A 23,908-nucleotide genomic window follows, 5' to 3' on the forward strand; every position below is an offset into this window, starting at 1 on the left:
TCACCAACAATGAAGTGTTTTTTTTCCTAATTAGGTAAATTTTGATGTATTCCTGGTTGTAATAGACTTCCTTGATAAGTAATGATAAACTTTTTTTTTACTTTTTAAAAAAATTTTTTTTTAAAGACAGGATCATGCTGTTTCCCAGGTTGTCCCGCTTCAGCCTCTCAAGTATCTAGGACTACAGGTGCGAGTGGCTAATTTTATTTTTTGTAAAGACAGTCTCCTTTTTTTCCCCAGGCTGGGCTCAAACTCCTGGCCTCAAGCAGTCCTCCTGTCTTGGCCTCCCAATGTGTTGGGATTACAGTTATGAGTCACTGCACCTGGCCTATTTTATCTTCTAAATACTCTATTTGTCACTAATTTATTTCCTACTAGAGTCTGTCTTCAGGTATTCATAGAAACTTAAATTTGTGGCAAATCTTTTCCCAATTTTTTTCTTTGCTTTAAAACTGTACGCCAGGCATGGTGGCTCACGCCTGTAATTCCAGCACTTTGGGAGGCCGAGGCAGGTGGATCATGAGGTCAGGAGTTTGAGACTAGCCTGACCAACATGGTAAAACCTCATCTCTACTAAAAAAATACAAAAATTAACTGGATGTGGTAGTGTGTGCCTGTAATCCCAGCTACTTAGGCTGAGGCAAGAAAATCGTCTGAATTGGGGAGGTGGAGGTTGCAGTGAGCTGAGATCGCACCACTGCACTCCAGCCTGGGCAACAGAGTGAGACTCCGTTTTAAAAATAAATAAATAAATAAAAATTAAAAAAAAAAAAACCAAAAACCCAAAACTGTTGTATTTGACTAATGGCCAAACAGATGGTTGAGTACTGCATTCAATCATTCTGTCTGTCTTGCTGTGATCTGGAAGATTCTTTGCTGATGGGTGGTTAACACTTTGTAGTTTTCAAAGTGGAAACACAAATAAAGCTTTTATAATGAACTTTTCAAATCTCTTTTTAATATATTTTTTCTTGGGATGACAATAATAGTATTACCATAATAGTGTTAACTTATTTTTATTGCTTTTACTAGTTAAAAAGTAATTAATGGACATTCTTACAAAGTTAAACAATATAGAAATATACAAAGTAGAAAATTAAAGGCTAATCCCACTCCCATATAACCACCTGCAGACAGAATGGGAAGATTTAGTCATAAATACAAAGACGATACATGGAAAAAAATGGACAACTATTAACTCTAGAAAAAATGTAATCATAGCATACTCCTTGGCTCAGAAGTGAAAACTATTTACATGGTCATTAAAAAATATATGTATGGATTTCCCCCCAATTTTTAACACAGCCACATTGGGAAGATTGAGGAAGGTAGAAGTATAAGAGATTGAATAATTCTCCTTTATTCTTTTATTGACAGAAATATATGTATTTTATTTAACAACACGTGTGCACATATGAGTAGTTTCTTCTAGGGAATGGAATTTGGTGCTATGGGTAGGGCACACAAGTAACACCTGTGTTTGATTTTAAGCCTTTTAGAGCTATATGACTTTATATTTTATAGGTATATACAATTTATTTTATAGGTATTTACAATTTATCCAGATTGGGATAAAGCTACAAGAAATATGATGACAAAACACCCATATTTAAAGACAAAATTCTCTTGAAAAGTTTATTAACATAAGTAACAATAAATCATTCAACTTTTCGGTCTTCAGGAAGTTTCAGTTTTAAGGATTAATTTCAGAAGTCCTCATGTAAACAAATCAGGCATGAATAAAGCCCTTATAATGAACTTTTCAAATAAATTTTTAAAATATCTTTTTTCTTGGGATAACAATAATAGTATTAACATGATAGTACTAACTTTTCTTATTTTTATTAAAATTAGCTCTTCAAGATTGTTATTAACAAATCTTGATTTTTATTACTGTGCTAGGGCAAGATTTTAATCACTAAGTTCTTCCTCATCACTGAAATATGTGCTTTTCTTTATCCTTGGGCGTCTTGAATCATCTGATGTTGAGGGGCCTCCTGAACTGGGTTTCCATTTTTTTTGTTCTTCTTCAATTTTGGCTTGCTGTGATTCAAAAAACAAAACAAAACCAATAACCTGTTTAATATTATTTATGGTTCGTTAATTCAAAACATGGCAAAAACATACCACAAATGCCATTACTTCCCACCCTCCCAGTCCATGCAGACAATAAGATCTGCTCCCTTCCCCTGAGTTCTGTCCCATCTCACAATCTTACTCAAAATTATCCTAGGCAATTTCTAAAAAAAATCTTTTCTGTTGGGCTATACTCACTTTGAGTAAATAGTTCTGCTCATTTTTTTAATGAAAAAAGATTAAGATAGTAAGTGTTGTGGGGCCCTTAAAAATCTAGGAAGAACCAATGGGAACTTTTCATTCACACTACCTCAGAGAAACAGCTTGTCTCCTAAGGCTTAGGAGGTTAGGGGGAAAAAGAGAGGTTGCCATGAGGTGATCAATGAAGTAAGCAAGGACTATAAACCCAGTCAGCTATTGCATGATGCCTTTTAAAAGAACAATACCTGGAATGCTATGGCCTGACTGAGGCTGTCAAGAGCAGGATCCTCCCCTTCATCTTCACTTTCTTCTACTTCCTCACTTAAATAAAGAAAAACAAATTGGAATGTAACCAACCAATAGGCAAAAGCAACCAACCAAAAGACAAAAGCAACATGATAATGTATTTAGTAAGAATAATATACATACATTTCTTCTTCTGGTTCAGGAGCTTTCTTTTTTTTCTTTTTTTCTTTCTTCTTTGGAGGCTCACGTTCTCCAAGCATATTTTTCGGACAGGCGTAACTTAAGTGTCCACTTTCCTTTTGTTTCCCATTAAAAAGGAAAGAAAAAATACCATATTTGTTATTTACAAAATCTTGCCTGGTACTCTAATACTAAAAGGTTTTTTTTCTTTTGAGATGGAGTCTTGCTCTGTCGCCCAGACTGGAGTGCAGTGGCGCGATCTAGGCTCACTGCAAGTTCCACCTCCTGGGTTCACGCCATTCTCCTGCCTCAGTCTCCCGAGTAGCTGGGACTACAGGCACCCGCCACCATGCCCGGCTAAGTTTTTATTTTTGTATTTTTTGTAGAGACAGGGTTTCACCATATTAGCCAGGATGGTCTCGATCTCCTGACCTCGTGATCCACCCGCCTTGGCCTCCCAAAGTGCTGGGATTACAGGTGTGAGTCACGCACCCGGCCTTACTAAAAGGTTTTCGAATTTAAAAAGGAATATTCCCATACTGGGACTACATAGAAAGACATTAATGATAAAACCCAGTACTTTACTATTTAGAAGGTGACATTGTAACTCTCAGTTAAAATTAACATTTAGGACTATTTAGTGGTTTTACTAAGAGTAGAAGTAGTAGTCTTCTCTCAAACATTGAAATCTCAAAATTCAAGATATAAAACAGTTCGGTCAGGTGTGGTGGCTCACGCTTGTAATCCCAGCACTTTGGGAAGCTGAGGCGGGTGGATCACCTGAGGTCTGGAGTTCGAGACCAGACTGGCCAAAATGGTGAAACCCCGTCTCTACTAAAAAACAAACAAACAAAAATAGAATTAGCTGGGCGTAGTGGCACACACCCGTAGCCCCAGCTACTCAGGAGGCTGAGGTAGGAGAATTGCTTAAACCAAGGAGGTGGAGGTGGCAGTGAGGTGAGATTGTGCCGCTGCACTCCAGCCTGGGTGACCAGAGCAAATAACTCCGTCTCAAAAAAAAAAAAAAAAAAAAAAAAAAAAAAAAACAAAACTTAAATGGATCATTTACCCTAAATGTAAACATCTTAAGTTACTGATAAAATGAGGAAAAAACTATTCCTGTTAATTTCCGATATGTTGCTTAATACTCTTTTGGGCCGGGCGCGGTGGCTCAAGCCTGTAATCCCAGCACTTTGGGAGGCCGAGGCGGGTGGATCACGAGGTCAGGAGATCGAGACCATCCTGGCTAATGCAGTAAAACCCCATCCCTACTAAAAATACAAAAAACTTAGCCGGGCGTGGTGGTGCGCTCCTGTAGTACCAGCTACTCGGAGGCTGAGGCAGGAGAATGGCGTGAACCCGGGAGGCGGAGCTTGCAGTGAGCAGAGATTGTGCCACTGTACTCCAGCCTGGGTAACACAGCGAGACTCCGTCTCAAAAAAAAAAAAAAAAAAAATACTCTTTTGGGCTAGGCATGGTGGATTACAAGCCTGTAATCCCAGCGCTGGGATCCCAGCACTGGGAGACTGAGGCGGACGGGTCACCTGAGGAAGCGAGCTGAAGACCAGCCTGGCCAACATGGAAAAACCCTGTCTCTACTAACTACACAAAAATTAGCTGGGCGTGGTGGCACGCGCCTGTAATCCCAGCTACTCAGGAGACTGAGGCACAAGAATTGATTGAACCCGGGAGGCAGAGACTGCAGTGAGCCGAGATTGTGCTACTTCACGCCAGCCTGGGCAACAGAGCAAGACCCTGTCTCAAAAAACAAACAAAAAAACAAAAAACAAATGGAAAATTTCTTCCTCACTTTTCCTATGAATTACTTTCGTTTTTTCCCTTTCATATGCTGACTACAGTTGCACTATCTAATTACAGTAGCCACTAGCCAGCCAATGTGGCTATTGAGAACTTGTCTGAATTGATATGTAGTGTAAAGGTAAAATACACATTGGATTTCTGAAGACTTAGTAACATACGTGGCTTGCATTATATTCTCATTTGACAATGCTGGACTAGGCTATTATTCCTACTTAGCTAGAACATTGACTTGTAAAACATAAGAGCTCAACTATAATCTGGACATCAGCTCACTACAATTCCATTTAAGAGGTATGTCAGGGTAGGGTGTGGGGACTGAGCCAAGGTTAGAACAATAGAAGGGAACAATAATCATGCTTTTCCAGTATATTTGACAGAGCAGACAGACTGTGCACTTTGTATATACCTAGGACATGGCCCAACCTAAGAGAGGTTACTTACTGTTAATGAGCTGCTGAGAAAATATAGTTAGAGAAGCATATCTGAAACTGTGTTTTGGAATAATATTATAGCAAAACATATTAACATATCCCATACTAAAAAGGATTTAATGAAATAACTTTAGACAAACCAGGCTAAGTAAACATAAATAGGTTTTTTTGGAGGGAGGGAAATTAAATATAAAAATGTAAAAAATATAACAACTCTATGGATCCATATACCAAAAGGAACCAATTAACAGATTCATCTAGGATTTCTCAGATAACTTAATATTCACTGTGAATATGAAGATATATACCAATCTGAATGTAACTACCTTCCCTCCCTCCCTTTCTTTCTTTTGCAAAACTCAGAACTTTGGAAAAGTTTCTAAAGTGTTTACTTAAGAGGTTTCAGAATCATAGGAATTGACAGAATCAGTATGTAACCAAGCGACTGCTTGCTCACTCTTTCTATTCATTCATCCGTCAGTCTGTTTATTTAGTTATCTTTTTTGTGGGGGGTATGGGGAGTGACAGTGGGGTAGAGGACCTCAAGCCATTTCCTTGCATCTTCCATGTGATTTTGTAGCCAGGATGGTATCTCTCCATGATTCTCTCCCCAGCTCCCCATTACTACCTCTCGACTCTGTTTTTTAAGTATTTTATTTTTATTTTTATTTTTATTTTTGAGACGGAGTCTCGCTGTGTCGCCCAGGCTGGAGTGCAGTGGAGTGATCTCGGCTCACTGCAACCTCTGCTTCCTGGGTTCAAGTGATTCTCCTGCCTCAGCCTTCCAAGTAGCTGGGATCACAGGTGCCTGCCACCACGCCTGGCTAATTTTTTTGTATTTTTAGTAGAGATGGGGTTTCACCATGTTGGTCAGTCTGCTTTTGAACTCCTGACCTCAAGTGATCCACCCACCTCAGCTTCCCAAAGTGCTAGGATTACAGGCATGAGCCGCTGTGCCCGGCCTGTTTCTTAAGTATTTTATATGGTCATTTTACAAACTTACACCTGTGAGAACCAGACTAAAATTCTCTTGGTACCAATACAGATCTTATACAAAATTATTCTATGGCTGTCTTTTCCTCCTCATCACCAAAACTTTAAATGGATAATGACAGATCATGAAGAGAACCAAAGAAGAAAATGTGAGGATAGTTCAGTTATAAAACACTAGCAATACTAATAGGAAAAAATAAAAAACTTCAAAACACAATATCCCATAGTGGATAAGGTCACATGATAATGTTGCTATTGAACTGTGACACTTAAAAACTGGTACAGAAACAGGCAATATCCTATTAACAAAAATTTATGAGTTACTAAAATCTTGCAAGACAGTGACATAAATAATCAGTCTAACACTTTTAAAACTAGTGATTTTCAAAGATTTAGGAACTAGAGAAAATACCACTTTGTATTACCCAACTCAGGTTATCTTTACACAGTGCACTTCAACTGAATTTACTTTGATGAGTTTAGAGTCCCTAAGTGAAACAACTAGGCCAGGCACAGTGGCTAACACTTGTAACTGTAGCACTTTGGGAGGCTGAGGTGGGAGGACTGCTTGAGCCCAGGAGTTTGAGATTGGCCTGGGCAACATAGGAACAACCTGCCTCTACAAAAAAATTTAAAAATTAAACAGGGTGTGATGGTGCATGCCTGTGGTCCCAGCTACTTGGACATTGCGGTGGGACGATCACCTGGGCCCAGAAGGTGGAGGCTGCAGTGAGTTGTGATTGCATCACTGCACTCCAGCCTGGGTGACAGAGGAAAACCCTGTCTCAAAAAAATAAATATTAAAAAATAAAGCATTTTCATAACCTGGTTTAGCCAGTCAGAAGTTTTGGTGAGCAAAAATAAAAGACTGACGTGAAAAGTATCTTAAACTATGGAAAGTTACATTAAGTTTTAGGTTTACTTACCCCACATTCATAACACTTAGATTTATCAAAGTAGTTTCGCCTTCGGATGAACTCAGCTGCTCTTCCATTGTCAATAGCAATGCTTGCTTTTATCACTCTGCCAAATAACTAAACAAGAGAAAACTGTAAATGTAGAATGTATTTCATTGAAATCTAAAATTAATTATTTAATCAATTTTCTCAAATCTTCAATTCTAGTTTATTTTGGATTTTTTAGCAATTGTCACTTAGGTATGATAAATTCTATTCTGTAGTATTCTTATTCCTGAGATTCCACCAATGTTTTGAGAACCCAGTACAGTTTGACCTCTTTTCTTTCCATAAGTTAGATCTATCTTAAGAATCTACAGATATATATTAGACCTGATGATCCACTATATCCCCACATTTTTGGCCTGGATGAGCATAAAGACTTTGGGGCTAAAAACCTCGATGGAGATGAATAGCTTACCTGTTTGTTGTTTATTGCCCTGGTACAGTTTTGTGCAGAGTCTTTATCCAAAAATAAAATAAATGCAACCCCTTTACTCTTCCTGGTATCTTTATCTTTCATTATGGTAACCCTTAAAGCATAAACAAATAGTTAAAAATGAGGCAGCAATAAACAAAACAGGTATTAATACTTGAAACATTCATTTTAAAAAGGGCTAAATGAAAAATTTATAAGATAAATTAATACATTTGAAAAATCAGCTATCTCTTCAAAGTCAAGGGATATCAAGCATGGAAATGGGAAAGGGTGATACTGATTTAACACAAGTGAGCACACCTATGATTAGGAGTTAATCAGAGATTGAAGGGTGAAGTAAAGAGATTACAGAGACAATGAAATCTTAAGGAGTAACCATAATCCCTCTTCCATACTAACTCCCTCAGCTTGCAAAACAAAACAAAATAAAGGTATACTTTACACAAAAAGTAAAATGATTTACTTATTTTTTTAAGTGTTAGAATCAAAGTATATTCTTAATATTCTTTTCCAGAATCTTCAGAAAAATAAGAAAAAAAAAAAAATCTTCAGAGCTGGGTGTGGTGGTGCGCACCTGTAGTTCCAGCTACTTGGGAGACAGAGGCAGGAGGATGCCTGAACAAGAGTTTGAGAACAGCCTAGGCAACATAGTGAGACCCCAATCTTTAGGGAAAAAGAATCTCCAGTTCTGTGGTTTTCAGGCATACCACCTACTAGGGTGTACCTGAGTGATAAGGAGAGTTATGACAGCACAGAGCCTGCTCTTTCTCTTGCCCCATCCACAACCCTAGTCCTGGAGGCCCTTGCTCACCCTATGTCAATTAACATAGTTTAAAAACAATGTTCACCAGGGCTCTTTGGAGAAATAGCTGATTCAAAGGCTAGAGCAGGGCAGGTACAAGAGGAGCTTGGAACATCTTACGCCAGAAAGTAAGAGAGTGCAAAAGTGTGTGAGCAAGTGAGACAGAGAGAGAGAGAGAGAGAGAGAGAGAGAGAGGAATGAATGAATGAATGAATGAATGAATGAATGAATGATGGGGCCAAGAATACAGCAGCCAGCTGGAAGGAGCTCCCACTGGCCAAATCAAGGACAATTTGAGCACCAAAACAATTCATTACAGTAATAAATTATAGGCCACAGAGAAGGTAGGAATTTACAATTCTTACTGATAATAGACCAGTAAATAAGTGGAGGAGATGGGAGGGAAAGCTCTTGCTTACAGCAGAATGCCAAGGGATGACTGGTGAATGTAGAGGCTGGAGTTGGAAAAATCACCAATTGGCAACAATCATGGTAAAGACTGGATCAGGGAAGAACCATCAACAAATGCTAAGTCTAAAATGAGATTTTTATGTGGAGCAGAGTACTTGTACTGTCTTAGAGTGTCTTCCATGGATTGTTTATTAATTGCAAAGGGAAAATAAGTCTACAGTGAAAAAATCTAGACAACACCTTGACTGTGTGATCAAAATTCATATCACTACTGAGGAACAGACTGACAGTGTCTGCCTTCAGATGTGGTATTCTGAGAACAACACATCCACCATGCAGTATAGTAGCCAAGAAAATGTAAACTAGATCTAATAACAAGGAAACATCAGCAACATACAAAATGAGGGGGAGGGGAAGAGGGTAGGCTATATATTCCTTACAATGTTCTAGACTAAAGGAGCCTAAAAAGAAAAATTAAAGACAATACTTGACTCTAGACTGATCCTCTAATAGAGGGGAAAAATACTATGCAGGACATTATTAGGTCAACTGACAAAATTGCAACATGAATGGTTGATTTAGTAAAACTACTATATCAAAATAACTTTATGAAGTTGGTAATTGTACTGTGGTTATATAAAATATATCCTTACTTTTAGGAAATAACACACTGAAGTATGTAGGAATAAAGGGCGATGATGTTTGTAATTCACCCCTACATACCTCACAAAAACAAGTTGTGTGTGTATATATCCACACATACGGGGCAAGAGAGAGTACAAGTGATAAAGTAAATGGGGGAAATGTTAATAACAGGTGAATTTACATGAAGGATATTTTGCTGTTCTTAGTACCATTGTCATAACTTTTTATAAACTTGAAATTATTTCCAAAGTTAAAACAAAGATAATGTTCAAGATAAAGCTTAGTAATTTTCTCATGCTTGAATTACAGGAAAATAGATAATAGGACACAAGTGAATAAATAGAAGTTTTATTCAGCATAACATTTCCCATATTAAAATTATTTTATTTGGGTTTGGGTTAAGGTACATACATAGTCTTTGGAATGAAACTGATAAAAAGATGCCATCACATTAAGAAAAGCGATGTCCAATTTCATTTAAAAGAAGAAACAAATTGAAATAATTTAGGGAAAAATGGGCAACTAAAATGGTTTAGTTTCTCAGACGGTACACCTGTATATTCAATGGGCTTAGAAGGTAAGGAGAGGCAAGCACCCAAGGTAAGAAGGTTCAAATTTAGACTCGTTATCGTCAAAGCATCAGTTATGAGAATATGCAGGAAACATTTTAACCAATTTTGACAGAAATATTGAATAAGGTAGTTGCTTTACATTTTGGAATTTTTCGTAATGTTTGTGAAAGTTATCTTTTTTTTTTTTAAAGTACTATTTCCAAAGAAGTGTTGGCTTTCTACATCATCCTCAATTAATGATCTCTCATCTGTTGCCTCTTTTCTGATTCCACTGCTTTTTTCTTGTCCATAGGGGCATTACTGTTTTAACAGTCTATTCTTATTGGTTCCTTTATAATTTTTTCTCTTATAATTTTCTCATATCCCTAAGTGGTCTTCTACTTAAGGAATAAAATCACACCATTCCTTTGTTCAAAAATCTTTGGTTCTGTAAATTGCCTATTCTTTGTCCCCCAGTCAGTATCGTTGATGATTTGGCTCCCATCTCCTTAATCTTTCACTGCTCCTTCCCACGTACAAACTATGAAGTCTACTCAAAAGAAACCACTCAATGCTCCAATTGCATGGCCTGTATTTCCCCAAATTTGTGCCTTTGTTCACACAGCTTCTATCTTCTTTCACCTCTGAATCATTGCCCATTAAAATTTTCCTCATTCTTTCGGGATTCAAGTCAATGTGTCAGTTTCTAATAGCTTCAACTGGATATCATTTCTCCTCCATTATGCTAGTCTCTGCTGAATTATGTTATTCATAAAAAATGCCTCATCTCATCTATTTTAATGTAAACTCCTTTAAGGTTGTCTCTGTAATCCATACGTGCCTACCTCAATATGTTCATTGATAGACATACCTTTATATTCAATGGGAAAAATAGACAAAAAAATAGGAAAAGTAGTTTCTAAAAGAATACATTGTATGTGTTCATTCATTCGGTCTTTCAGTCACTCTGTTAGCCTCAAGCCCATGTGCTAAGCACTAACAGTAGTTTTTACCCTCAGGAGAAAGCTTACAGTTTAGTGGTGGAGACAGACCAACAAACCAACTATCATACAATACTTTGATAGAGATACCTTCTGTGGTAACAGAAAAAAAATTTACACCAGAGATTTAAAAGGACAAATCTACTGTGACTCCCATGTTTCTGGCAAGGGAAAAGAGGTAGACAGTAGCACCTAATTTCCTAATACAAGGTATATGATGTACTTATTTAAGCACATAATATGAAGCATACACTATTTTGGGAAACCTGAATGTCATCCATAACACCTCCTTCCTGTTCACAAAGTCCTTATGTACAAAGTAAGCACATCACTAAATATTACCCACTTTCCTTCCTATACATATCACTAAGTATTACCCATTTTACTTCATAATGATTTCTGAAATCTTACCACCTCTCAAATCTGACCAGTCTCTATAGCTCCACCTGTACTATTTTAGTACAGATTTCTCCCCTGGGCTACAGTTTTAGATTTCAGACTGGTCTCACTGCATTTTCTCTTTTTCTTTTTCTTTTTTTTTTTTTTTGAGATGGAGTCTTGCTCTGCCCAGGCTGGAGTGCAGTGGCATGATCTCGGTTCACTGCAACCTCCACCTCCATCCGCCTCCTGGGTTCAAGTGATTCTCATGCCTCGCCTCCCAAGTAGCTGGGATTACAGGTGTGTACCACCACGGCCGGCTAATTTTTGTATTTTTTTGTAGAGATGGGGTTTCGCCATGTTGGTCAGGCTGGTCTTGAACTCCTGACCTTTCAAGTGATCCCCCCACATTGGTCTCCCAAAGCACTGGGATTACAGGTGTGAGCCACTGTGCCCAGTTGCATTTGCTTTTGTTCCCCTCCAATCTAATTTCTACATTAGGCCAGAATAAACTTTAAAAAATTTAAATCATGTCACCCCTCACTTAAAATTCTTAAATGATTCCTGATATTCTTAGAATGAAAACCAAATACCTTTGTAACCTGGCCAAGAAGATGAGGAACCTGCTTCCATCTCTGGAGCCATCTTGTGCTTTCTCCCCCTTACTCACTCATCTCTAGTCACATTGGCCTTCTTTCTATTTCTTGATGTCACTTTATTTTCTTTTGCCACAAGGCCTTTGCACAAGCTATTCCCTCTACCTGAAATATTCCTCCCTTATTTTTGCCTACTTAACTGTTACTCATCCTTAGGTTTCCACTCAAAAAACACTGACTCAGGTAAGCCTTCCCTGGCTCTCTAAAGTCTTCCCTGTTTCTAGGTGCTTATAACCCTGTGTCTTTAATTCCATTGCAGTTTCATGGTTCAGGACTATATATTGACATGGAGATCCACTCAAAGATTCTGACAAAGCAGAAAAAAAAAGGTAAAAGGGAGTGGACTCTGAAACCTCACTGTTGGATTCAAATATTTTCTCCACCATTAGCTAGCAAGATGACTTTAGGTTTACTGTGTGCTTCAGTTTCATCATTTATAATATTGAGATAATAACAGTACCTACCTTAAAGGGTAGTTGTGAGAATTAAATAATACACATAAAGAGATTAGAACAATGCCTGGCATATATATGTGCTCATTTAAGTATTACATACCATCATCATTACCAGTGTTTGGACTGATGATGATGACTTTTTAAAATCTGAACACCCAAAAATTTACACAGAAGCATTTTTGATAATGATTTTTTAATAGCAAAGTAACTGTAAAAGAAGTTAGTAATTTCAAGATGCAAATGAGCTTCAACTGTTTAATATCCATTTATGGAACACTAGAAGAAATTGGCCAAGAGAAATATGCTCAAAATTATTGGGATTTTAAATTTATATCAGAATGTATATTGGTTATAAGATAGGATGACAGTATCCTTTTACTTTTTTGCCCCATAATATAGTTGCTTGATTTAAAACAGTGAAATACGAGTTCAAGTTCTTTTTATTGTTCCTAACCCTCAGCCCTGTTATCATCCATACCATTTGTATGTTTCTAGTCTTTCCAATGATCTCTAAGCTTTCTCTGAAGAAAGATAATACGTTTTCTATTTATCAGTCTCATAGCATCCTGCAAGTCAGATGCACAGAAATATTTGATTTTACAGTATTTATTTGAAAAAAAAAAACAAACCCCCTATTTATTTGAAAGTAGGTTACTTATAGTATACTTGATAACACTTCCTAGTAACCAAAATATTTGTTTACCATTAGATATGAAGATGTATCTTTATAATACATGGAAAGACATTTATGATGTATCAAATTAAAAAAGAAAATAAAATTGAATGTATGGAATACAGTCTTGAAGAAAAATTGTCTACATGTTTATGTACATGGAAAACCAAATAAAATTGTCATAAAAATGTTAATAGTATTATTTTCTTTGTTACATCAAGTATGTTTTATTTTTAAAAATTTACTGTCATTGAAAAAAATGGAGAAGCAAATTCAGATAAACTTTTAAATGAAGTTACAAAATTTAATGTGAATACTTACTTTACAACTTTGCCGTACTTGGAAAATATCTGAAACAAAAGACCACATATTTACAATTTATTTTAAAATCATGAAAACATCAAATTTTTAGGTTGCAGATGTTGACAAAATTCTGTTATAGTTTATGAAAAATTTCAGCCTTCAGTCTATAAGGCAGGCCCTAAAAAAATGGTTTTTTTGGTTACTAGAATAATATTCTTACTGTTGTTTGAGTCACATGTATCTGTCTCAGTTCCTAAATTTGACAATGGAGTAAATACAGAGAAAAAAACTCACTCTACACATGTGGTAGATCTAAGGCATACACACTGGACAGCTGCTGTGTTCCTGAGGTATACCCATGGCAACTATCAACTCCATCATAGTGCCAGCTATACCTGTGCTTCAAATATCAATGTTATGGAGTAGCACTTTTCCAATTCTACCCTCACCTCTACCTTGTTATTCCTACGAAGCAATCCCTGTTTGAGAAGACAGATCCTTAGACTGCTTTATTTAAAAAACAAAACAAAACAAAACCTCATAAAAAAAGCTTTTATAATGAAAAATCCATTTCTATCAGTCTTCTTCCTCTGCCCACCATTAATATGTTGGTGGAACTTTATAGTTGGCTCTCTCTTCTGTTACTTTTATTTTATCCTATGCAATCTCATTTATTTCTATGGTTCCAGCTCATTACCCATATACTAAGAGTTCCTATTATATAAAAAGTCTTTTAGAATGTGTTAGTATATGCAACCAATAATAATGAATTTTTTCGTTCTATGATTAAGCTATATAATGCTGGAATGTAATATAACCGGATTGCAGTGTTATCAACACTGGGTTCTGAAGGCCAGTACAGTTTTCTACGTAATACTTACTAATGGCCTCTCGTTTCACTCAGAGTGAAAGCCAGAGTCCTTACCATGATGTAAATAGGTCCTATAAGGCACCTTGAGTGGGCTTACCTAAGATTACCCCTCTTTTCCTGAAATGCTTGTCCTCCAGAATTTGCACAGGTGCCTCTTACTCGCTTCAGGTCTTTATTCAAAAGTCACCTTCTCAATAATGGCATTCCTGACCTCCCTGTGTAAAATTTCACCTCCATTCCCAACTTAACATTCAATAGCCCACCTTTCCCGCTTTATTTTTTCTCCTTAGCACCTAACATCTTAGCATCTCCTTAGTATCTAACATATAATTTGACTTAAATGTTCAATAAATACAGCTTCTATTTTTTGTGTTTTTTTTTTTTGAGACAGGGTCTCATTCTGTTACCCAGGCTGGAGTGCAGTGGTGTGATCTTGGCTCACTGTCGCCTCCACCTCCTAGGCTCAAGCAATCTTCCAACCTTAGGTGCCCAGGTAGCTTGTAGAGACATGGTGGCACACACCTGTATTTCCCAGCTACTCGGGAGGCTGAGGTGGGAGTACCACCTGAGGGGGCAGGAGGCTGCAGTGAGCCATGATAGTGCCACTGCACTCCAGCCTGGGTGACAGAATTAGACTGTCTTAAAAAAAAAAAAAAAAAAGAAGAAAAAGAAAAAAAGAATTTTGCCAGGGAGAACTATTTGCTTAAGGTTATCTGTATCTCAAATAGCAGTCACTTGATAAGATTTACTTACCCGGTACAAGTCATTGTTTGTCAGGGAAAAGGGCAAGTTGGATACATACACTGTGCTCTTACTTGGAGCCAATCCACCACTCATTTCTAAAAGTGAAAATAAACCTATCAGCAATCAATCTAAACCAGGATTCTTTTTTTTTTTTTTTTTTTGAGACGGAGTTTCGCTCTTGTTGCCCAGGCTGGGGTGCAATGGCGCAATCTCGGCTCACTGCAACCTCCGCTTCCCAGTTTCAAGCAATTCTCCTGCCTCAGCCTCCCGAGTAGCTGGGATTACAGGTATCCACCACCATGCCCGGCTAATTTTGTATTTTTAGTAGAGACAGGGTTTCACCATGTTGGTCAGGTTGGTTTTGAACTCCTGACCTCAAGTGATCCACCTGTCTCAGCGTCCCAAAGTGGCCTAAACCAGGTATTCTTAATTCCAAATAAAACAATCAGACCAGTCTAGGTATTATTTTGAAAAAACAACAACAAAAAACAAAAATCAATACAGTATTAACAATCACCAATTTAACTATGCCAGATTTGTACACCTTCCTTACAAGTTAGGAACTCCAGCAGGCTGAATTAAGGAATTCCTTTTTCCCAGTCACCACTCAAGAAAAATTCTTTTTTGGTTCTTCTTCTTTCAAGTATTCTTTACATCAACACTTTCAGTGCCAGACTGTATGGGTATGGAGATGGGTTTTAAATAGATGAAGGAAAAACCCTAAGGCTACTCCTAACTTCCACTCAGACTATGAGCAAAAAATGCTTTAATGCATATGTATTGTATATGGACAATACCTACACCTTGCTCACCCAGATCAGAAAGAGCATGGGGACTCAGAAAGAACCTTAGTCACTGATTTTTGCTAATACACAGTCATGCTACGCTTAACGAAGGAGGTATGTTCTGAGTGTGTTACGTGATTTCATAGCGCAAACATCATAGGGTGTACTGAGACAAACTTAGATGGTCTAGCCTATTGCTCTTAGGCTGCAACCTGTATAGCATGTTAATGTAGTGAATAATGTAGACAATTGAAACACAATGGTAAATATTTACGTAGCTAAAGACAGAAAAGGTGCACTAAAAACATGGTACAATGTATTATACTCTTAGGAGACCACTGTGGTATATGTGGTTTGTTGTTAACGAAAAAGTTGTTATGCTGTGCATGCCTGTACTATGGCTGGGTACCTTTTTTGTTTGTCTTAATTTTTTTTTCTCTGGAGTGGTGTGTAAAGGGGAAAATTTTCTTTTCCCCATTTAGTATGATATTAAGGAGGAAATTTAAACTTTACGTATTGACAATATAAACTTCTTTCGAAATGTTAACTTTGCTTATTATTGCCAAATTATGAAATGATACATTATATAAATAGGCTTGGTGCCTGGAAGAGACGGACTTGTATGTATGTATGTATATGTATATAAAATGTACAAATGTAATCAGTAATTGATTTTCACACCTTATCTTACAAAGTCAGCAAATTACTGTGAGAATATCAGACTCAACCAAATTCAAATTTCTGATTTAAAAAGAGCGTGTGGTGTGTATTTGAGATGGGGGACGAACCATCACAAATGGAAAAGTACTGACTCTAAGGCATGCCAATTCGTGAAGGAATGAGAAAACTGCCTCATGTTTGGTGTTTTGGGGGAATTATTTAGAAAACTTCAGGAACTCAACATAGATAGGTCGCTTTTTAAAAGTTTCTCATTTGAAACTATGCCTTAGACGTTCTGCTGAGAGCCGCGAAGGCAGGTAGAGATTAAGGTCCTGGAATAAAAAGGGTGGCGGGAGAGAAGGGCAGAGCATTTTGGCAGCCGAGTCTGGGGAGGGGGTCCCGCAGAAAAGAAGGCCGCAGTTGAGGAGGCGTTTACCTTCACGTGGGTTGGGCCTGGGAGACCAGAAGAGTGCGAGCCCTCAGCTCAGCTGGGGCTCAACCCCGACTCTTCGTAGCCGCTCGCAGCGGCCTTGGCATCACGAGTCCTGGGAGGGGTCAGGCGCGGGGACCAGATGGTAGCAGCCACGGTGCCTCTTCCCGGTTGTTTCAGATCCGGGCCCCGAAGGCGGGCCCAGAGGCGAGCGCTTCGCTGACGTCAATGCACGCGCCGGAAGTGCCTACTTGGGATAACGGCGGCCAGCGGACGGCTACGTTTACGGGGTGTCTCGGAGGGCCAGAGTCGGTGAGCGACTTTTACCTTTCCCAAAGATGGATGCAGAGCGAGTGCGGGCTGCTAAACGCTGGGGGTTTAGCGGGGGGAGGCGGGAGTTTTCTATGTCGGGTCCTGGATTCTCCTACCTTTGAATTGTGCAGCAATTCTGCCCATGCGGTTGAGGGTGGAGAGACGCAGTGGAGTTTGGAATAAAGGAAAGTATTGAGTCTTAAGATACGGGTTCGCCTCTCTGTAGCGCCTTAATATGCAAAAAGAAGACTGAGCTAGGTAACTTCAGTAACCCGAGAGCAGTCAGGAAGTTCGTAATTGTACTGAAGGTGTTCGCCGTACCCAGCTATTAGGCACTTTGGGAACTACAAAATAAACGGACCTTTTTTTTGGTTTGTTTTGTTTTCTGGTGGAGATCTCAGTCTAGTTGGGGAGACAAGGACAACTTGGGGAGAGTTAGATTCACAGAATGACTTATCTTTAGCGTGGGTATGGACAAATGTTGAACTTCTTGGCACCTTTTCTCTTCCTGTAAATCTATAATGGCTACGCACTGCTTTTTCTGTAAGAGGCCATAACGTGCCCATCATTCCTACAGAAAAATCAGAACATAATGCAAGGTAGTTTATACTTCTACCCACCAGCACATAGAGACCAGGCCTCTAACCACTCCCTGGGAGCCTGCGTTCTAGCAGCCTGGAACCCAGAGCCTCTCCTGGAGCCTGCACAATCTATCCAGAGTGAAGCCGATGTCTTCTAGAGGGACGGAAGTGCAATCCATCCAGGGCGCAGCTGAATTTTGAGAGGCCTGAATACCTCCGTGGCCGCCAGGGGACCGCTGGGACTAAGTCTCTTGGCAAACTTGTGGCCGGCCAAACCTACTATGCATTACATCCCTGTTATCCTTGGTTACCGCACAAGATGTAAGCCTCTTTGGTCTTCTGTGCTATAGTCTCATTTCCATGCTGCTTTGTGCTTCCTTTCGACTTAGGCTATCACTACTTCTTCGTTTCTTCCCCATTTAACCCCTCAACACCCCCATCTGTGCTTTCTGAAACATCTATTTCCTACTTAAACTATTTTACGTATTCAACTTCTTTAGTGAAATTCTCTTTCATCTCCTAACCTTTACTATTGATAACACGTAGCTTTTCCTGCCAGCCGTTTCAGTTGAGCCCTTTCTCTGACCCTGCATTTAAAATTTGGGCATGGCTGTAGCCATGTTGAACTGATTTCAATTCCTTAAAATACTTTCTTCCCTCAGTATCTTCTCAAAGGCTCTTTTGTCCCTCTGGGACATTTGAGCTCCCTTGCCTTTTTCTGGATAACTTCTACTAAAGATCTGAGTTTAGCTGTCACTTTACTTGAGGGGTATTCCCTAACTTCCATAGAGTTAGGTATTTTTGCTGTGTACCCTTAGCTGCCCTGCACTTCCCTTACGGCATTTATCACATGTATCCTAATTGCTTGTTTCTTTGCCATCCCTACTAAGCGAGGCTATCGGTGAGGGACTGTGTTTGTCTTGTTGGTCTTTGTAACTCCAGTAGCTAATACTGTTCTTGGCACATAAGACAGTCAGGTATTTCTTGAATGATTGCAGGTGCTGAAGGTATGGTCTCAGAGATCAGACAGTTAACGTTAATGAATACTTCACCCATAAAAGGGGTCACCTGCCACTCAGCTACAGCTGGTTGTGGCTGTGTGAGAATATGATCCCAGTTTTGCCAGAACATCTACTTTTTTCAAAAAAAGTTGGAAATAGAATTTTTAAAAAAGCATCCTCTCCCAGTTTTTAAATGTCAGTGGAATATAATTTTATTAAAAAAAAAATGGGTCAAACACAAGTCTCATGTGGCCTATCAGTCACTAGTTTGGAATCTGTTTTAAGTCATGTAGGATTTATTTAATGGGCTTTGTGGAGAATAATAGGTTTTGAGTTGGGCCTTGATGGACTGTTGGATGTCAAATGAGAGAATGGGAAAAGGTATCCAGTTTGGAAAATAAACAGCTCTATGATAGTGTGTGTTAGTCTGTTTGTGGCACAATAAGGAAACTGGCATAATTATATGCTTTTGGAGAGAATAGAAGGTTAGATATAATAGAAGGTGGCATATGAAAGATAGAAGTTTGGATTTATTATGGTTAATAAACCACTTGGATTCTTGATCCTGGAAACTTCACATTATGAATATGCATTAACCGTTGATTATCCTATTTTAGGGTAAAATGGAGGGTAAAACACTGGAAGGAGGCTGACCGGTTAAGACCTTAACCTCAATCCATATATGAAATAAGATTCAGATTTATAAATATTTATGTAGGCAGACATCTGGCATTTTTGTTTACTTGTGTAATTTCAGTTAATTGATCAATTATAATGGACGATCAGGGATCTCCTACTAAGTTTAGTGCAGTACATTCGGGCTTATAGAAGAAATATCCTTAGAGCGTTGGAAAGTCAAGTGACTTGTGAAACTAGTAGAGAATACAGTACTTTATATTTTTTTATTTTTTGAGACGGTGTCTTGCTCTGTTGCCCAGGCTGGAGTGCAGTGGGACGATCATGGCTCACTGTACCCTCCAGCTCCCAGGTTCAGGGGATTCTCCTGCCTCAACTTCCTGAGTAGCTGGTATTACAGGCATGTGCCACTATGCCCGGTTAATTTTTGTATATATTTTTAAGTGGAAACAGGGTATTACCATGTTGGCCAGACTGATCTTGAACTCCCGATCTCGAATGATCTACCTGGCTCAGCCTCCCAAAATGCTGGGATTACAGGCATGAGCCACTGCACCAGGCCCCGACATCAGTTAATTTTTTTTTTCAACGACCTTAACTAATTATGTTCTAAAATTTATGTTTAGTTGTCTGGATTTCAAATACTTTCTTTTCTTTTTTTTTTTTTTTTTTTTGAGACAGAGTCTCACTGTGTCACGCAAGCTGGAATGTAGTGGTGCGATCTCTGCTCACTGCAAGCTCCCCCTCCTGGGTTCACGCCATTCCCCTACCTCAGCCTCCCAAGTAGCTGGGACTGCAGGTGCCCACCACCATGCCCGGCTAATTTTGTTTTTGTATTTTTAGTAGAGATGAGGTTTCACTCTATTAGCCAGTATGGTCTGGATCTCCTGACTTCGTGATCCACCCCCACTCGGCCTCCCAAAGTGCTGGGATTACAAGTGTGAGCCACCGCGCCTGGCCTGGAATTTCAAATATTTTCTAATAGAAACATTAGAATATTAATTCATTCTGAATACTGAGCACAGTGTGCAAATTGTTCTAGGAGCTTAATATTCATCAATGAACAAGTAGACATTCCTGCTGTTTATTATTATTAGCATTAATAATCTAAGATACTATATAGTGTACTTTTAATACAGATTACACCCTCACTACTAGAAATACTACTGGTAGAAATACTACTAGTGAAGGACTAATGTGTATTAAAAGTACATTATATAGTATCTTAGATTATTAGTGCTAATTAAAAATAGCACAACTGGGGGATCTGTTAGTTAAGTGACATTAAGAAGGTGACATTGAAGGGCAGGAAAGTTAATTCCACAGATACCTGGATGAAGGGGTGGCCTGCCCCTTCACACCTGCGGGTATTTCTCGTCAGGTGGGACGAGAGACTGAGAAAAGAAATAAGACACGGAGACAAAATATAGAGAAAGAACAGTGGGCCCAGGAGACCGGCGCTCAGCATATGGAGGACCTGCACCGACACCAGTGTGTGAGTTCCCTCAGTATTTATTGATTACTATTTTCACTGTCTCAGCAAGGGGCATGTGGCAGGAGAACAGGGTGATAGTGGGGAGAAGGTCAGCAAAAAAACATGTGAGCAAAGGTATCTGTCACAAATAAGTTCAAGGGAAGGTACTATGCCTGGATGTGCACGTACACCAGATTTATGCTTCTCTCCACCCAAACATTTCAGTGTAGTAAAGAAGAACAGAGCAGCATTACCGCCAGCATATCTCGCCTCCAGCCACAGGGCAGTTTTCTTCTATGTCAGAATAGAACAAATGTACAATTGGGTTTTATACCTCGAGACATTCTGTTCCCAGGGGCATGCAGGAGACAGAGGCCTTCCTCTTACCTCAACCACAAGAGGCCTTCTTTCCTCTTTTACTAATCCTCCTCAGCACAGACCCTTCACGGGTGTCAGGCTGGGGGACGGTCAGGTCTTTCCCATCCCATGAGGCCATATCTCAGGCTGTCTCAGTAGGGAGAAACCTTGGACAGTACCCGGCTTTCCTGGGCAGAGGTTCCTGCGGCTTTCCGCAGTGCATTGTGCTACTGGTTAATCGAGAATGGAGAATGGTGATGACTGTAAACATACTGTTAACAAGGCACATCCTGCCCAGCCCTAGATCCCTTAAACCTTGATACCATACAACACATGTTTCTGTGAGCACAAGGCTGGGGCTAAAGTTACAGATTAACAGCATCTCAAGGCAAAACAGTTGTTCAGGGTACAGATCTTTTTTTTTTTTGAGACAGAGTCTCATTCTGTCACCCAGGCTGGAGTGCAATGGCGAGATCTCGGCTCGCTGCAACCTCTGCCTCTCGGGTTCAAGCGATTCTCCTACCTCAGCCTCCTGAGTAGCTGGGACTACAGGTGCCTGCCACCACACCCAGCTAATTTTTTGTATTTTTAGTAGAGATGGGGTTTCACTGTGTTAGCCAGGATGGGCTTGATCTCTTGACCTCATGATCCCCCTGCCTCAGCCTCCTAAAGTGCTGGGATTACAGGCGTGAGCCACCACGCCCGGCCATGGTACAGATCAAAATGGAGTTTCTTATGTCTTTTCTACATAGACACAGTAACAGTCTGATCTCTCTTTCTTTTCCCTACACCTGGAGAAGAACATTCTGTGCAGGGAATTGCCAGTGCAAAGACCTATGTTCATCTAAAGTTTGAGGTCAAATGTGACTGCTGTTCAGTAACCCTAGTTGACTATCAATAGTTGTTGAATGAATATAAAAAGTGAAGGAATGAGTTTGGGGGGGAAGGGAAGCTATTTATCCTGAGTATATTTAATAATGGAAGCTGACTAGGTTGGAATGCAGAGTTACTATAGCCTAAGTTGCTACTATAACCGGATTGGATAAAATGAAAAAACAGATCCATTATCTTGACTTTGGATTCAGAGTTAATGGTTTGACAGGAGGATGTTGCCTGTGACTTTGTTTTCTCAATTTCCATGACACTTTTACTTAGAGTGCAAGTCCTCCATACCCTCTCAGCCCTCAGGTGAAGTTAACGTAACAGTGGTTGGGTAGCCCAATGGAGTGCTCTAAGAAAGGCTTCTTTTCTTTCTGGAATTAAATATCCCATGATGGTATATTAAGCATACTGTCTTCATTGAATATGGCAGAAGAGAACAAGATTTTTATAATCCAGAGCTAGGTATTAGCACACTTCTAAATGAAGCATGTATTCTCCACACTGAGTTCTAATTCTGTTCTCTGCCTAATTGTGATGTAGAGGGTCCTTCTATTTTTCTGTTGGTTGTTCAGTTTGCATATCTTGTTGGGGGCTTAGATAACTTTTCTGGAGTACCGTTGAAACTGCACTGATATGCGGAGACGTAGTGATGATGTGGCAGGTAGCAGGATCACTCACTGGGAGTCTATTTTCATCACTAACTGGTCAATTTCCTAAGCCTGGATAATACCATAAACAACATATGCCACTAATCAGGAAGCTTGCTGTACTTATCAGCTATTTTTAAATCCTTTGAAAATTACAAGATTCTATCATGGGGGCAACATGGTAAGACATGACTTGATGAAAAATAAAATTAGCCAGGTGTGGTGGTATTCCTGTGGTTCCAGCTACTAGGGAGGCTGAGTTGGGAGGATCGCTTGAGCCCATGAGGTCAAGGCTATGGTGAGGTGTGTTTGCCTCACTGCATTCCCGCCTGGGCAACAGAGTGAGACCTTGTCTAAGGAAAATAAAGAAAAAGAAAATTGCAAGTTTCCATTTGAATGTAAGGTGAAATGAGTGTATTCTGTCTTCTAATTACCGTAGGAGATGGTAATTTTCATCATACTGAACTATGGAGGTATTTTGAAGCCTGTGTTTATAATAACAGCTAACAAACAACCTTAAACATCTAGTACAATCTCAGAGATAAGGATAAGAGAGACGACCTGCCCAGCTCTCAACTGGCAAAACTCTAGACTAGAATTCTAGGACTAGAATTCTCTTATTATAATTTTGTTTTTATGAAACTTGGGTGACCTCTGGTGGCCAAAATAATATCTTCTATTTTCAAGAGTGTGTTTGAAGGGAGTTTGGCTTGAGAGTTCTGTTTACACAATTAATGAAGGTTTAATTATTTCTCTATATTGGTTGGTTTATACAGACACAAATCTTTATGTCTGTATTTCCCCCCCTTACAGGAAATTGTTGAAAACGTTAAATTTGATTCCTAAAAGGACTCAAGTAAGTATGGTATAGTAGTATTAAATATAGTAGTTATTGTTACATTTTTTGTGGGACACCAGTAAATTTTAATATTTCAGTATTAAACGACATAGTATTTCTTTAGAACTCTTATTGTTTATTTTTCTCATTTATTACAAAACCTTATTTTTATTTACATTCTCCTTTAGTGTATTAATTTACATTAATCATTTTTACCATCACTTCACATGTTATGCTTATTGAATGATTTTCAGGAACTTTAAAAACAGTTACATACTTTTGTAATACATAATAGTATGTATACATTGTGCAGTAAAATATTCATCCTCTGCCCAGCTACCTAGTTCTCCCCAGAGGTAATTGCTGTTACATTCTCTTGTTGTTACTCCCAGGAGTAGTCTGTACATATGCATATATATTCATACCTGGCCTTTTTACTGTGCTTTTCTTTGCTTAGCAGTGTGTCTTGGCA

The 23,908-nt window shown here is 38.9% G+C and overlaps 2 protein-coding genes across 5 annotated transcripts in view; one reads left to right on the forward strand and one right to left on the reverse strand.

Moving 5' to 3' along the window:
- The window catches only part of LOC112617272 (periphilin-1-like), a 219,697-nt gene that overhangs the window by 78,671 nt on the left and 117,118 nt on the right, over positions 1–23,908 (forward strand). For 2 of the 4 annotated variants that reach the window (XM_025374010.1, XM_025374012.1), the window contains exon 1: positions 16,943–17,020. The exons of 1 other annotated variant lie outside the window; for it this stretch is intronic. The gene's annotated coding sequence lies outside the window, so the exon portion shown is untranslated. Of the gene's footprint in view, positions 1–16,925; positions 17,021–23,908 lie in introns of those variants that run through there. One more of the 4 variants, XM_025374009.1, reaches the window with a different exon arrangement.
- Positions 943–16,931, reverse strand: LOC112617274 (zinc finger CCHC-type and RNA-binding motif-containing protein 1). Its single transcript, XM_025374015.1, has 8 exons — positions 16,715–16,931; positions 14,843–14,928; positions 13,237–13,265; positions 7,326–7,437; positions 6,875–6,982; positions 2,707–2,819; positions 2,523–2,598; positions 943–2,043 (listed from the first exon to the last, which is right to left on the reverse strand). The coding sequence occupies exons 2-8, from the start codon at positions 14,924–14,926 to the stop codon at positions 1,912–1,914; spliced, it is 654 nt and encodes a 217-aa protein (XP_025229800.1). The 5' UTR covers positions 14,927–14,928; positions 16,715–16,931; the 3' UTR covers positions 943–1,911.

This window comes from Theropithecus gelada, unplaced genomic scaffold (genome assembly GCF_003255815.1).
Source record: "Theropithecus gelada isolate Dixy unplaced genomic scaffold, Tgel_1.0 HiC_scaffold_15987, whole genome shotgun sequence".
Classification (NCBI taxonomy): domain Eukaryota; kingdom Metazoa; phylum Chordata; class Mammalia; order Primates; family Cercopithecidae; genus Theropithecus; species Theropithecus gelada.